Here is a 15,732-nt window from a genome sequence, read left to right as displayed (position 1 = left end):
CACCGGCTTCCCTCCTTCTCTCCTCCCCGATTTCATTTACCGAAGGGTTGGCGGTGTCTTACCGCCTTCCTTCTCTCCACCCCGCTTCGGTTTACCGAAGACGCCCCGAAGGGCCTAAGTACCGATACCGAAAGTGACATGGAAGATATGGTATCAGTATTTGAAAGGTAAATTGACCAAAATTGTTGTACCATACTGATCTTGATAGACGCAAAAAGTGGGTACCAAATTGGTACTGTAAATGACTCGGTACGGTATCGGTATCCAGAACCAAATGTTCGTGCCTACTGCAAACCCGTTTTCATAGACTTTCGTACCACTTGACCACAAGCATGCTAATTAATATTTAAGTTATGGAGTTTGTCAACTATGTTTGTGGGAAATGATCTAATAAAAAGTGAGTTTTGTCTGATTAACATAAAAATGACTGTGGAGATACATGTGTCGTTCCTTACAAGTAGGATTGAATGACATTTTGATCCTACTTAGAATTAGGATGGAATGACATTTTGATCCTACAATACAAATTTTTACCCTTCTGTTTTCTCAAAAATACAATACAAAATAAAGTTAAAATGGTCTTTTTAACACTTAAACGGGTTAACATGTCACCTCATTTTTATACATGGACGAACCCTTTTTTTAAGCAGGTCAATCAAAACACGACCCGTTTTATAGACCAGTCGTTTCAACTTATCCAAAACTTGTTTTTTCGTGTCATGTCAAGAATTGTCGCCGAAACCCTTATATGCAAATAAAACATGGAACACTCAGCCAACAATGTGAAAATAAAGTGGAGGGATGGAGTGTCTTATCATTTTTTACGATAGCCTGAGTGTTGCGATGTTGATGTCAGGAAATGGAACGAGGGGTAGTTGGTGTGATATACAAAGATTCATGAGCTAATGGTTTGTGCGGTAGATACAACATAGTATAGAGAAATATACGTTGGGAAAGAAAGAATGTTAAGAAAACTAAGAAGGAGAGATAGATTGGGTGAAAATAATAACAAATTGAGAGATAGAGATTGATAATAGCTTCGGTTGTGAGGTATTCGAGTCGTTAACCTTGATGGCGTGGGTCTTCATGTTACGCGTTTTTATGATAGATTGTCAACTTATACTCACTAGAACGGTTTAGCTAGATTCCTATACTCGTTGAACTGTTTAAATAAAATTGTTTTAGTTTACTCTTTGGTTGTTTACATCAAATCGTATTAACATCTTCCTCTCAATGGGTTAAAATTGCTCATCTAATTTGTTAAAAATTAATTAACTCCTCCTAATCAGTTTAATGAGATTCGATGGAAGTTTTGATGGAATGTTAATTGATCAACCATGAGTTTTACCTAATAGTGTTTTTTACTAACAATACCAATATTATTATGGGGCAGAATACAAAAAGAATAACAAGTGATTAATAATTCTAATATAGATTAATTTGCTTAAGATAGATTTTAATAGTTTGGTGGATCGTTTGCGAGTTAGTAGTTGTTATACTTTAGTACGGATGTTCACATTTTTTCCAACGGTGTCTTTAATTGGCTTGTTACATATGGATATTATCTTTTGAAACCTATTATGATGTATTCGCGCTATCTAAGGCGGAAATTTCTGACAAGACACATAAATAAACGGGTTGGTTGGGCAGAGCCAGCTTAAGAGTAAGTGTAATAAGGCACTTGTTTCGGGCCACCAATCTTAAAAGGCCTCACTTTAATTTTAACTTTGTATGATTGTTAGAACTTAGATATACAATACTAATAGCTGTCATATTAGGAGGTGTTAGTATATGCAAATTGCTAGGAGTTATTGTATATTAGATGGGTTGGACAATTAGTCGAAACGTGCAAATTGTTTCGTTCAAAACACTTACAATATAATTAAGAAGGTCCCATTATTCGAGCTTGCTTTAGGCATCCACAAAGGTTGAGCCGACCCTAGGGTTGGATCTATATGTGTCGACCACCTAAACATTTAGTAAACATCCCATGTCTGGGTTGAGTTTTTGACACACAAATACAAATTGAAAGCAATATTAGAAAGATTAAAAAGTTTTTAGATAATAAGCTCAAATAAATTAAATAATACACGTCTTTAACCCACTTAGTTTTCATTTAATTTGGTTTTACTTTAATAACTTCCGTTTATTAACTTAAAAAAAAAAAATATGCAAGTGTGTTTATTTTTTTCTTAATGTCCCAGTGTAAATTTTGTGACGAATCAAACCGATACCGACATATGTATCCGTACCGGGGTTCGTTACGCGTCACTATCAAACCAACATATGCGACGAATCAAACCGATACTAACACATGTTTTCGTTTTTATGAATTTGATTGATGTAAAACATGTGTAGATCTCCTTTTGGGCATATCACGACTTTATTTATTTGTTTTTTTTTTTAGTTACTATATCAAGTGCCCGTACCATATCAATACCGTAACGAATCAAATCGATACTAACCTAAATAAAATTCTGTCGTCACCACCGAGACTCCCACCAGTTATTCTACATTAATCATCTAAAAACACGAGCATGTCTATGAATTTTATTCTGCTAATAATTGAAAGAAGTAACCCAATAAATTACTTCTGTTTTTTTTTTTTTTATAAATTCTACGTATATTTTCTACTAGATCTAAAAGCAATATAGATATATGAATTATGACAATGATTTTACTGAACATGACCCACTTCATCCGACACGTGGCGAATTCCTCTGTAAAGTCAAAACAGTTGACCAAGTGAATTCCCATCTCAATTCATAGTTGACCGTTGACTTTCAGTTTTCTCTGTTCACAACCATAAGCAGGCTAGCTAACATCAATGGCAGCAGTAAGCTGGAGGCCACCGAATCCGCTGAGCTGGGCTCTTCCGACGGCCCCAACGACGTGTAACCTGGCTGGTCTGTAGAACCGCCCATCGGTGCAGTAGGCGAGGTCGGATAAGGGTTGATTGGTGTACTCATTCTGCATTTAGAAACATAAGTTTATATATATGGGTTAGTTTTTCATGAACAAAAATAAGCTTATATATGGGTTAGTCAACACAGTTGACCACTGGAACCGGTTTTTAACCCGAACCAAAAATTACCTTAGAAACTTTGTAAATGTATACTTTGAAACCGGTCAAACCCAAACTAAACTGATTCTTTCCTGTTAAAAAACCGGTTTTAAACTAAATTTGTTTAGACAAAAACCAGTTTTGACCATCTTTGACCCGTTTGGGCCCAGAACCCGATTTGTGCACCTCTAGAGAACGTTTGCTTACGTGGGGGTGGTGGGGGCGGATGGCATGGGTGGTGTTGGTGGAGTCATGCCGCTTGATGACTTGCCGGCTGGAAACTGGCAGCTTCCTGAACCTGTAACGAGTTTTATAAGATCGTTAGAATCCGAAGTTATCGAACTATGATTGATACATTGATTTAAAATGCTTACTTGGATCTGTGGTGGTAAGTTGTGCAACTCCTCCAAAAGAGCAGCTAGTTGGAGCAGGGTTTTTCTGGTAGTATGCATTGAAAGCATAAGAAGCATGATCCCGAACGGTGTTCGGGTTGTAACAACTCGAGCCTGGTTGAATTGCGGAACAGTCGGCTCCTCCATAGCCACACGCGTAGTCAAGAGCAACTTGTAGAGAAGTTTCGGAAGCGGATGAGCTTGCGATACACCATGATCCACCACCAGATGATGATGGGCCAGAAGGACCGGTTGGATTTGGTCCTGTCTGGCCCGTGGGACCTGACGGGCCTGTTGGACCAGACGGGCCCGTTGGTCCTGAGGGGCCATTTGGGGATGTAGTGGGGTTATTTGGTTGAAAACCACCACCACCGCCACCACCAGCACCAGCACCAGCACCAGATGGTGGTGGTAGGCTTCCGTATCCGGTGGGATCTCCGGATCCGGTTGGGGTGGTGGTGGTTGGCGGAACTGGAGTCGGCGAATACGTGTTGGGTGTTCCGGTTGGAGTTGTTGGTTGAACAATGGGAATGTCATCTAGTTGGGTGGTGAATATTTGGTCATGTTGAAGATGAAGCATTTTTTTAGGTAAGGTTGCTTGCATAGGAGGTTTCCCAGCAAAGCTTAATTCTGAAAAAAGAAACAACCAAATCACTAATATTCTTTGCTTTTGCTTATAATATATAGTGGAACAAATGTTTATTCTAACAGTTAAAATGACAAAAATACCCTTTAATAGTTATCACGAAATCAATAAATCCTATGGCTGATAAAGGGTTGAATATATAATTTTGATTTCGATCTTTGTTTGTAATTGTATCGTATTTTCTCTAGCTTCTTGCTAGTTTTAATAAAAAAGTTTGACAAATGGTTTCAAACGGGAAACAAAGATCCAATCTCAGTGAAACTTAATTGACTTCATACATCTTTAGAACGTTAACTAAAAACATTATAAACATAACAATTAAACGTCAAAAGGATAAAAAGAATAAAAAAAACGTTACCTAGACCGAGAAGAAGAAAAAATACAAGAAACAACGAATGTTGAATGACTCGAGGACCCATATCTTCCCGGAAATGACTACTAGTAAATTTTCGGGAACAGAAGGTTCTCGAGGGGGGATAGATAATGTGTATACGATGATTTTGTTGTAGATTATGGGTTTGAATGAAGAGAAGCAAATATGTAGATATAGAGGAGGCATCTTTGATAGCTTGAATGTGTATATGTATAATGGAGGAAGAATCAAAGGTTTCTTCTTGGTGAAAGAGGGTATGGAATATGAGAAAACTTGAGACATGAGGCAGTGGGAAGTTGGGAACTACAAGCAAGAAGAAGGTGCCCAAATAGGTAATAGATGACAAGAATTATGAGGTTTGGATTTTCTATATTTGTATTTGGAATATGTATTCATAACCTTTAAGATACCATATTAATCTATAATTTTAAGGTAAAGAAATTTGACAAATATAAATTTGATTAAAGAGAATTGTGTAAAAAACTGTAATAATTTTGCCACAAATGCAAAAAAAGAACTAAAAAAAAAAAAAAAAACTACAAGAGACAAGTTCAACACTCTTGTTTTGAGTATGCGTTTATTTTGGTTGTTTTTCAATTATTGGTGTGTCAATACGTAAAATTAATTTATTAAAATAACATGTCATTCAAAGACCTCTTAAATAATCTCCTTTGATAATAATGAAACCATATTTTAAAAAAAGTTTCTGCCATCACATAAAAAAGTGGCAAAATAAATGGGACGGGATAGGTTGGACGAGTATGTAGAAATGGGTTCGATTCAAAACAAACTGCTTTAGAAAACATATCATATTTTTTGTGAGAATTAGTGATGATAGTAGTACATGTCAGCAAAGTGATGGAGATAACATTGGCGATCGCATAGTGGTGGTGACACACGGATGGGTGGTGGGGCCGATGATCTAATTGTTGGTGGGGATGACATTGTAGTTGTTGACAGTGGCGTCGGATGTGGCAACGACCATGGTGGTGTCGACGATGACGCCAATGAGGGGGTGTGATAGAACAAGTGCATGCTAAGTTTCTAACATATTATTTGAATATATTAGGTTATATTTAATTTAATTTAATAAGTTAAACTCAAGAGTAATGTATTAGTGTAATTAACAAATAAAACTAAATAGCGCTGATGGTTTAACATGACTCGCTCCTACTTCACCGTCATCATTTTGATCTATTATCTAACCCGTCTTTCCTTCAATCATATTCACGTAGATAACTAAAATGTAAAACCCAATAAATAGTAGTGAAAATATAGCAAACGTGTTATTTTATTATAAGAATTCTATAGATATATATTCCAGACGAGTGGCCGATTCTAGTAATTCATCTTTTGGAATGGATTTTTGGGAATTTGCTTTGTCTATCCTTTTTACTGTTCATGGGACAAAAGATTTGATTCTTGTGGAGTGAGCTAACTACAAAGAAAAGGGTAAATTGGTATTTAACAAATAAAAGAGAGAATTCGTTCTGTACAAAAAGTAAAAGTGATTGTTTACTTTCTCCAGGTGAATAGAGTGATTAAATGATATGTGTTTCAATATATAACATGAGAATCAAATAAGAAACAAAATAGGAGTTGGGTTCAAATGGTAAAGCTTTTAAACTTAAGGTGTTGCTTCCCTTAAAGTTAATGTTTCAAGCCTCGCCAAAAATGGATTTAGTGTAATTTAAGACATTAAAAAGTAATCCAGTTGAATCCTTGAGCTAAACGGGTTTTACTGGTAATTTCACCGTCGTGCTTATGGGCGGGTAGGTTACCGGGTTTTCCCCGGAATTGGTGGTGGACTCGGGTTACTCTCGAAGTACTCCGTTTGTCCAGTGGGTGCCCCGAAAGTGTTCGGGATTGATTCTGTTGGCCGTTCAAAAAAAAAAAAAAAACCAGTTATGTTCGTTAACATTGATCTAATACAATTTTAACATAAATTTATATAATTTATTACACCTCTAATTTTGTCGGAGCATTTTGATCTTTTATATTTTTCTAGTCCGATTTGCATATGAACCTTCATATAATCATATTTAAGGAGAACAAATTAAATCACTAGGTCGGTCACAGTACAGTCCTCGAGAGGCTCAGGCCCGAGTAGGCAAAGCGGGAACACCGCCTCATGGTGTTCGGGGATGAAAAAATAGCTTCATGACGGTACGTATTTCCCGATGCGGGGAATGAGAATTTAGCTGTTGTTGGAACGGCTATATGACCGTAAAAATATACTTAAATATAAATTAAATTTTCCTATATAAACAAATTAAATCAACCATTTATTTACACAAAACTAAAAACAATCATTCTATGCTTCCAAATTCCAGTCTATGGATCTTTTTAATACTTTGACATCTTCTAGTTCATCATCTTCATCAAGTTCCGATTCCTCATCCGATGACACAAACCATAGTAATTTGCAATTTCTTGTCGGTGTTGCTTAGGCCATATTAGGTGTTCAAGCACCCACAAGCTCGAGAAGCTTTTTAGCTTGCAATTGTGAATGTGCAAATAAACGTCTCGTGCAAAACTACGTTATCGAAAATTCAACCTCGTTGGAAAATTAGTTTCACCCCTTACTACAATGTACTTCGACAACTTGCATGTGAGAATGTTCCAGACTCGAACGATGGGCACCTCGCTATGTATGAAATGACTTCGCGTGAAAACCTACAATACTTTTAATCAGGGATCAACCTCACAAGCACAAATCAGTTGATGATATTATAACTTTTTTTTTGTCGGCTAGTCACTTGCTAGTCGGTTTATATATTTTATCTCCAACTATTTCTGAAAAAAAAAAAAAAAAAAAACCATAATCCAATAACCGTTTAAACTTTACCCTTTTTAACCGTTCGTCATTGGATTCACGCATTTATATCATGGATCAACCCGACTGGCATTAATAGGATGATGTATAATTGAAAAATGTTTACTTGGTTGCATAATCACACAAATAAAAACTATGTACACTAAAAATCAATCATAACTCATTAAAAGAAGGATTTATGGACAAAGTGAATAAAAACCAAACAGTTGTTTTTTTCACTTGTGTTTGGTTGTGTACTAAAAGTAAAGAATCTTGGTTTCCTCTTAGCTTTTATAGGAAACCCAATGAAGGCTCATTGTGTTGTGTCTTTCTCTCAGCTTTTATAGCAATAGATTTTTTTATATTATTGAACATTTTAAAGAATAAGTTTTATATTTGTCCATAATAACAAGTAAACTGTAAAAGTGTGAAACAAACTTGCAACTATTTTTTTCAATAGCTTGAGTATTATCCAAATATCCAGTATCTTGGTGACATGATATATGATTATTTCGAACAATTGTGGCTCATTAATAAGAAATGAGTTGAATTAGGTAACAAAATATATAAATAAGTTAGTCACCTACAATATGTCAATTTAAATTACTAAGTATAAAATATCTTAACTTATAATTTGTTGGAGTGGGCTAGCACACCAACCACTTACTAAGAGCCACCACAACCGCCACCTCACCTCCACCAATGCCATATATAGCGTGGTGAACCATCAAGCGGACAATAAAGCAAATATAGCGTGGTGAATAGGGCTGTAAACGAACCGAACGAACACGAACAAGGCCATGTTCGTGTTTGTTCGTTAAGGAAATTAACATGTTCACGAACGCATACCGAACATAAGTTTATGTTCATGTTCGTTCGTTAAGGAAATTCAGTTGTTCACGAACAGTTCGTGAACACTGGGTCTCGAACACAGACGAACGCAAGCGAACACAAATGAACACAAGCAAATAAAAAAGAACGCAAACGAACATTTAACTTGAAAATAAAAAAATAAAAATATTGTTATACTTAAGCATTGGATATAAGTAGTTAAATACAACTATCAAATGATAAATCAAAACACAAGAAGTCTAATACACCACCAAATGATGAATCAACTTTAACTAACTTAGACATAATTATCCCCAAAAATGTCTTAGCATGTCCAAATTTTAGCTAACTTAGAAAAAAATAGGGTTTCAAGTTTTCAATATGTTTAGATAAAAGGTTTATTATTTATTATTTTTTAATATAATCAAACGAACACGAACGAACGTAACCGAACATATTACTGAACGTTCACGAACGTAGTCGAACGAACGAGACCTATGTTCGTGTTCGTTCGCTAAGCTAACCGAACAAAATTTTTTGTTCGTGTTCGTTCGTTAAGCTAGTCGAACGAACATAAACGAACTTCCCGCCAAACAGTTCACGAACTGTTCGCTGAACGTTCGGTTCATTTACAACCCTAGTGGTGAACCATCAATTTAATATTTTTTTCTCCGTAAAATTGACAATTTCAAGGCAAACTTTTATTTCTAAGAACCCGTTTTGACTCAAACCAGATTGATGTTTTAACAAAAACAGCTCGTTTTAGCCTAAACCACTTTGGTTTGAACCTGAACTCATTTTACCGGGCCTGCATGTAATATATCAATTTGAAGTAGATATTCGCCGCTAACAGGACATTTCAAGTGTGTTTTAAACAAAACAAGAAAAACTTGCATAAGTTTATTACTAATCCAAGAAGAGCTCTTTCAAATTTAAAGTTACTTAGAGAAGAGTGGAATCACCATATTGATATCATTTCTTGCAACAACTTTGCTCCTTAATACAAATCCTAGCACACTCTGTTAACTTAGAGCTGCATTGGGTCGTCTTGCTAAGGTTGTTGATGTCCAGTCTTTTATGCTTCCTTGTTTGCGTGTAATACTTTAATCATTAGGGTAGGCGGTATGGTATCATTGAGTGGTGTCGGGGATATGAGTCACCGATCGGTGACCACACCGTGGTGATGAAAGTGTTCGGTGAGTGGTGATTCGGTGAGGGTATTCAGTGTATAGTCACCGATTTGATTGAGTGGTGTGATTGAATGAAATTTGACCGTTAAAAAAACTAGCCATTATAAAAACTAACCGTTTTATAAAAAAAAAAAAAAAAAAAAAAAAAAAATCAACTTTTCCTTATAAAAACAAGAGTAAACTGCCATTTTAGTCCCTGAGGTTTGGTCACTTTTGCCACTTTAGTCCAAAACTCAAACCTTTTGCATCTAGGTCCCTGTGGTTTCAGTTTTATTGCCATTTTGGTCCAAAAATGAAATCAGATCATATTTTTCTTATAAAATCCTGCAATTTTGTCATTTTCCTCAGGGGCAAATCAACTCATATTTGTCTTATAAAATATAGTATTTATTTATAAAAAAAAAATGATCATTTTGCCCCTGCGGAAAAGGACAAAATAGCAGGATTTTATAAGACAAATATGACCTGATTTCATTTTTGGACCAAAATGGCAATAAAACTGAAACCACAAGGACCCAGATGCAAAAAGTTTGAGTTTTGGACTAAAGTGTCAAAAGTGACCAAACCACAGGGACCAAAATGATAGTTTACTCTAAAAACAATACCATTCAACATCATTTTTCACCATTTTCTTCTCCATCCAACTCTATTTTCTAAAAAAAATCACTTCTATTTTTCCAATGGATGATATACCACCGTTATTCATTCCAACTGATATTAGTGAAGACGATGATTCTTCCTCGAGCGATAGTTGTTTAATTTTTTTTCCAAAATCTTATTAACGAAGCCACTGAACTGTAATAAACTGTGAGTAATTGTGTTGTAATTGTATATTATGTTAGCAAATGTACAAGAGGTCTCTATATATCAGTGGCGGAACTAGAAGAAAATTTTAGGGGTATCCCAATTTTTTTTCATACATTATACAATAATAAAAAAAAAAACACGATAATAAATAAAGTTAGACAAATACCTAATAGATTTCTCTTTTTCGTTTTCTTAAAGCTTGAAATCGAGTCATTAGATCCGGTAACAAAACCAAAAATTTATAACGACGGAGTCACATTATATTTTTTTTACTATGTACATAACTGATTGATAAAAGGTCAACGATCACGTACCCCTTTAATTCTCCCTATGGCTATATTGAAATATAAAAAATGCACGAAACTATGGTTATATTTAAATATAAAAAATTGCACGAAACTAGTATTTTTATCTTAAAATCTCTATTATGTTACAAATTATTTACAAAACTTTCTAAAATTCAGAAAATAGTTGAAATAGTATTAGGTTGTAATAAATACTATTTATTAAATGTGTTAAATCAACAAATTAAATGTGTTAAATCAACAAATACTAAAATGTTTATATGTTTTTTTTTTCAAAAATCTATTATCTATATTAAAACAAAACACTTTGGTGCCACTTGTCATTAGCTTAATCCTATTATTGCCACCTGTCAACTTAATATTCCACACAATTCTTATTTGAGCGGCAATTACATCTTCTATGTAATTGATAAGAGATTGATGCACTTTCCATATTGTTGAAATCAGTTTCCTTCCTGTCTTAATTGCAATCGAACCACGCTTTTGTAATCTTAAACCCTAAATCTCAAACACAGAAATTATCATCCAGGTATGTTTATCTCTCTATCTTTGATGTTGTAATCTGACAATTTTTTGATTCTTTCGTTTTAATCGATCTCTTATCAGTTATTTTCAATCTCCAGACCCCAAGATTTCTTTATCTTCAATCGCGATTGAAAGCAACCAGTCTTCATGGAGAAATTGATTGAAAGCAAAAACTAGGGTTTATAGAATTGGAGGCAGAATTTATCAGGTTCTCTCAATCCATCTTCCACCGTGATTCTCATCATGTATGTTAATGTGTAGGATTTGGGGGTTTCAAGTTCATCTGTTGTGATTAAAAACTATGATGATTTTGATGATTCGACCCTAATGGTTTATTTACTTGATCACTGAAGGTTTGTTTTAACAAATATTTATTAGGGATCTCTTAGTTAAGAACTATTAGAGTATCATGTTTTTCTGTTTATGCACATTTAAGATTATTAACTTTTCTTGCAGAGCAAGCTTATTCTTACGAAGCAGGATATGGAGGACAGTTTGGTAAACCTTAACATCGACCTACAAGGTATAAGCATGGTTGTAAAACAAGGTTTCCAATGCCGAGTACTCCCCGAGTAGTCGCTACAAGGTAGGTTGCCGAGGCGACTTTCTTCAACTCCGACTAATTACTCGGAATCGATCAAATGCGGTCAACATCGGCCAAAATCGGATCTAGTAGGTCAACCCGGGCCGAGTTTGACTTAAAATAAAATAAAACATAATTTATATGCCTATCATATTAAAGAATGAATATCAATTTCACGTATTTTGTTATAAATATTAGTAAATTTATGTTATTTGACATTTATTTAATTTCCGAAAACTAATTTCTTTATAATTTGGCATGTCCGAGTACTCCCCGTGTACTCTCCGCCTAGGCCGAGTACTCTCAACTCCCCAGTCGACCGACTAGGGAGCGCCTAGCGACTTTTGCAACCATGGGTATAAGTAGATCCTCTGGCATCATAAGGAACAATTGTACTATTTGCTCTTCATTTAAGTTAATCCATATGGATTATATAATTTTGTTGTATTTTTAACAGGCGGGTATTTTTAATCCATTGTACTGACTAATCATGTTGTTCACCATTTTTGGGGAAGTCGTCCTGCTTGCAAATGGAGAATCTGTTCTATTGAGGACTGTAGTGTTTATTTTGGGACTCTTGAAACGTTTCTGGAAAAACAGGAAGTTATAACTGAAACACAACCGTACGATGGTGGTAATAATGAATCCGATTTTGTGTGTGCGAATCTAGGTTTTATGGATCAAAATGTAATTCAGGTTGATGTTTAAAGCAAATAGATGGTGACATGGGATCTCAAAAATGTTGTTTCCCACCATTGATTTCTTGACCACTGGAAGAAGAAATTGGTAAAGCTCTTGTGATTCGTGTTTTGATCTTTGTAATATTTCAAAATTCCATTCCTTTTTTCATTGATTTGGCTTTAATCCCTTGCAGATCTTCTATTATCTCAATTTGAGCAAACAAGTGGAGTCTTCTCAATCGGAGTTGTATGTATGTTTCCTTCACTTAATCTCTCCCATTGTTGCACTTGCATAGTTCTTATCACATGGGTTTTGTTCAGACAGTAGAAAAAATGGGTTTGATATACTCATATTTGTAAAATAAGTGGTATACTCATACTTAATTCTTATCACATAAAGGCATATTAGAACTAAATAACCTGGCTGTAAAGTGATATACGTGGCTGTGAAGTGATATACTCATATTTTGTCCAGACAGTAGAAAAATGGGTTTAGATTGTTTAGAGTGGTTTACGCAGGTTTGTGTTTGTATAGACTGGTCTTTGGCTGGTTCAAACTTCTTATGATTGATTTTATTCTTTAATCGGGCCATTGAAATTTAGTAATATATACGCTCAGTACCAACTGAAGTTAGGCCCATGTGCGTAAAAGTTCCAGTTTTCTTGCAATTGCTTAATAAGTGAATTAGTCCAACAATGTACAAAGTTTAATTCAATTCTTTTTCTATTAGTGTTTTTTTGTACTGCCCTTCTGATTCCATTTTGGTTTTCTCCTTAACGGAAATTTTTTAATGTTGTTTCGTAGGACGAAACATATTGACGTACTACTGCTATGAACAACAAAACAGAGCTCTCGATTGTAGTCAGACCAGGTTGTATTTCACTGAATTTCAAACTCCGACCCATTTTGCCTGTCGAATAAGGTAACCACCAAAATTATTAACTATTTTGTTGTAGATATAAATTCATTATTTTACTGTTTGTATCTCAAGTATACAATAACTTTTTATATAATGTAAATCATCAGCCTTTTGTATTTTATCTAGAGTTGAAAAAGTAAGTTTTCATTGCTAAAACAAAAGTGTGCGTGGAACTGAAGGAAGGAACATCCACATCATCGCCACTACTGGAACTAAGGTCCAAATTTTGAACTTGATATGATTCGTGTATAGATATAATATATTTCTAAGAACTATTTGTTGTTACTGATCATGAAAAGTAAGATGTGGAGCTGGCCCATGTGCAGAGTTTTGTTTCCATAGTTGGTGTGTCCAGGAAGCTTAGTGGATCCGTGGCCCGATGCTTCTTGAACTAGGTGTTATGGGTCAGTAGGGTGCAATCTTCGGCTTCAAAGCTTCTTGAACGAGACCTTACGGCTCGATAAGATGCACTCTTTAGCTTGGTATAATCTTTACCTTCTTCTTAGAGATGAGGGCCCAAATCCTCAAGAGAAGTTGTTGATTGCTTTAAGGATGTAGGTGTACTAAAGGGGTTGGGTTGACCACCTGCAAGGGTCAAACTACCAAAGAAGGTACTGGTCTGCTATATTATTGTCTACGGTAATTATGGAGTTCTATATTATCTCTCTCTTCTTTATATATAAGCATACAACTTTGTTTTATTTTATTTCTTTATGGCAAGCTTTTGACAATTAAAATTAGTTGTTTGAGGATTGGAAAGAATGTGAGCTCACCGGTACCGAAAACGCTTGGTGTGGTACCGGTATTTGTGTGTAAAATTTGGTAATATACCGGTGTCGTACCGAAAACGTCAAAATGTGGGTACCGAATCGGTACCGGAAACATTTTGATATGGGAAATTCGATACCAGTTCGATACCAGTACCAAAGCTCCCCAACGTTCGTTACGAATGCACTTCTCCCAATATCAAAATGTCTGAATTGGAAGCGAAGATCGGGGCAGAGTCGAGTGTTGATTTAGTCAAGGTAGCTCAAGCGCTCCATTGGTTCGATCACGACGCCTTCGACAATCAAGTCAAATGGATACTGAAGAAACCACATGGTGTATTCGCAGCGTGGTGCTACACTAATTTAAAAATTGATGATGAATTTGATCATGTGTTCCATAAATTTTATGCATAATCAAAACCGTGTTGGGAATTGCAACATGGATTGGTGGATGACAAGTATACCACCGTCAAATTTCCTTTTGATCCGTTGGATGGATGTGATCACACGGGTCCGTTTGAGTTTGAAACCAAGCAGCTAATGAGTTTGGATACCCATGGATGACTCACTAGATTATATCTTTGTTTTTTTTGTTAATATATATATCTAGATACTAACTTTCAATCCACTCTTTTTTTTGAAGGATGTACAAAAATGGCGAAAGGATACCCATGGATGACTCACTAGATTACGGAAAACCTGAGCGGAGTTGCATTCGTCAGGTCTCTTCATTGCTGTTGCATTCTTATGCTGAGGTATGGATATTGTTGGTGGTAGTTATGGTTTATCAACCTGTTTTTAAGTTAATTATTTTACTAATTCACTAACACAAGGTTTGTTTTCTTTTGAAGATTGGGGCATTTCCCTATAAGCATAATATATCGGAATCACCGTGTACACCATATACTAGAAAACTTAATTCCTCTAGCACGGTTAGCATTCTTTTTCAATCTAAACAAACCTAATTATTCGTAGTTAAGTTTCGGAGCCAGCGCAGCCGCAGCGAGCACAAAGGGAGTTTAGGATCTAGGAGCAGAGGGAGATGTGACTGGAGTAGAAGAATTGAATATTAATCAAACGTAGTCAAACCGTAAAAAATAGGGCTTTAAATTATGGTCCCAAGGTTCAGCATATTTTTGTACCGTCGAGCCGCCCCTGTATGTGTGTAAGAAAACAATCATGGTATTTTAGAAGATCCTTAAAAATGCTGACTTTTTTGCCTAAATGTTTGTGTTTAAATTAGTTGAATGAATTTACCTAGGAGTCTGTATTATGTGGATTTGAGAGGTTAAATTTGATGTTTGAAACTCCATATGTGTTCTTGCAGATTCAGTAGCAAAGATTTTTGTTGACTTTATTATTGGTCAACTGATGGTATTGTTTCACATTATTATAACACCATATGTATTATCAAGGAAGTCGATAAGATATACATAAAAACTTATTATAATGATGGCGTATGGGTGAGGAAGATTCTAATTCTGGGTAAATGTCCGTCACACGTTTACTCTGGTCAAGTTTGGCTGGATCGCTAAGGCACGATAAGTGCTTTCAGTTATGTTGTGTAAAAATGTTAATTTGTTAAAGTTAGTGCTTTAAGTTATGTTGTGTATAAATGTCCATCTCAGTAATATTAGTGCTTTCAGTTATGTTGTGTATAAATGTCAATTTGTTTAGCATGAAAATCCAATTCTGTTTTGCACTCTTTTTTGGTTATTATCATAATTTCATTGGTTATTATTATAACTTCAGAATAATGAAACTATACAATTTACATCGGTTAAATGCTTGCGATTTTGTTTTATATTTTTTTTTCTTTTTTGTAAAAATCTTT

The 15,732-nt window shown here is 35.2% G+C and overlaps 1 protein-coding gene across 1 annotated transcript; it reads right to left on the bottom strand.

Moving 5' to 3' along the window:
- Positions 1-2,562: 2,562 nt before the first annotated feature.
- LOC110911666 (PLASMODESMATA CALLOSE-BINDING PROTEIN 2) lies at positions 2,563-4,640 on the bottom strand. The gene is made up of 4 exons (XM_022156289.2): positions 4,461-4,640; positions 3,439-4,086; positions 3,272-3,362; positions 2,563-2,970 (listed from the first exon to the last, which is right to left on the bottom strand). The coding sequence occupies exons 1-4, from the start codon at positions 4,519-4,521 to the stop codon at positions 2,784-2,786; spliced, it is 987 nt and encodes a 328-aa protein (XP_022011981.1). The 5' UTR covers positions 4,522-4,640; the 3' UTR covers positions 2,563-2,783.
- Positions 4,641-15,732: the final 11,092 nt, after the last annotated feature.

Source organism: Helianthus annuus, chromosome 15, assembly GCF_002127325.2.
Source record: "Helianthus annuus cultivar XRQ/B chromosome 15, HanXRQr2.0-SUNRISE, whole genome shotgun sequence".
NCBI classification, from domain to species: Eukaryota; Viridiplantae; Streptophyta; class Magnoliopsida; order Asterales; family Asteraceae; genus Helianthus; species Helianthus annuus.
The sequence above is the reverse complement of the archived record's forward strand: the minus strand, read 5'-3'. Positions and strand labels throughout refer to the sequence as shown.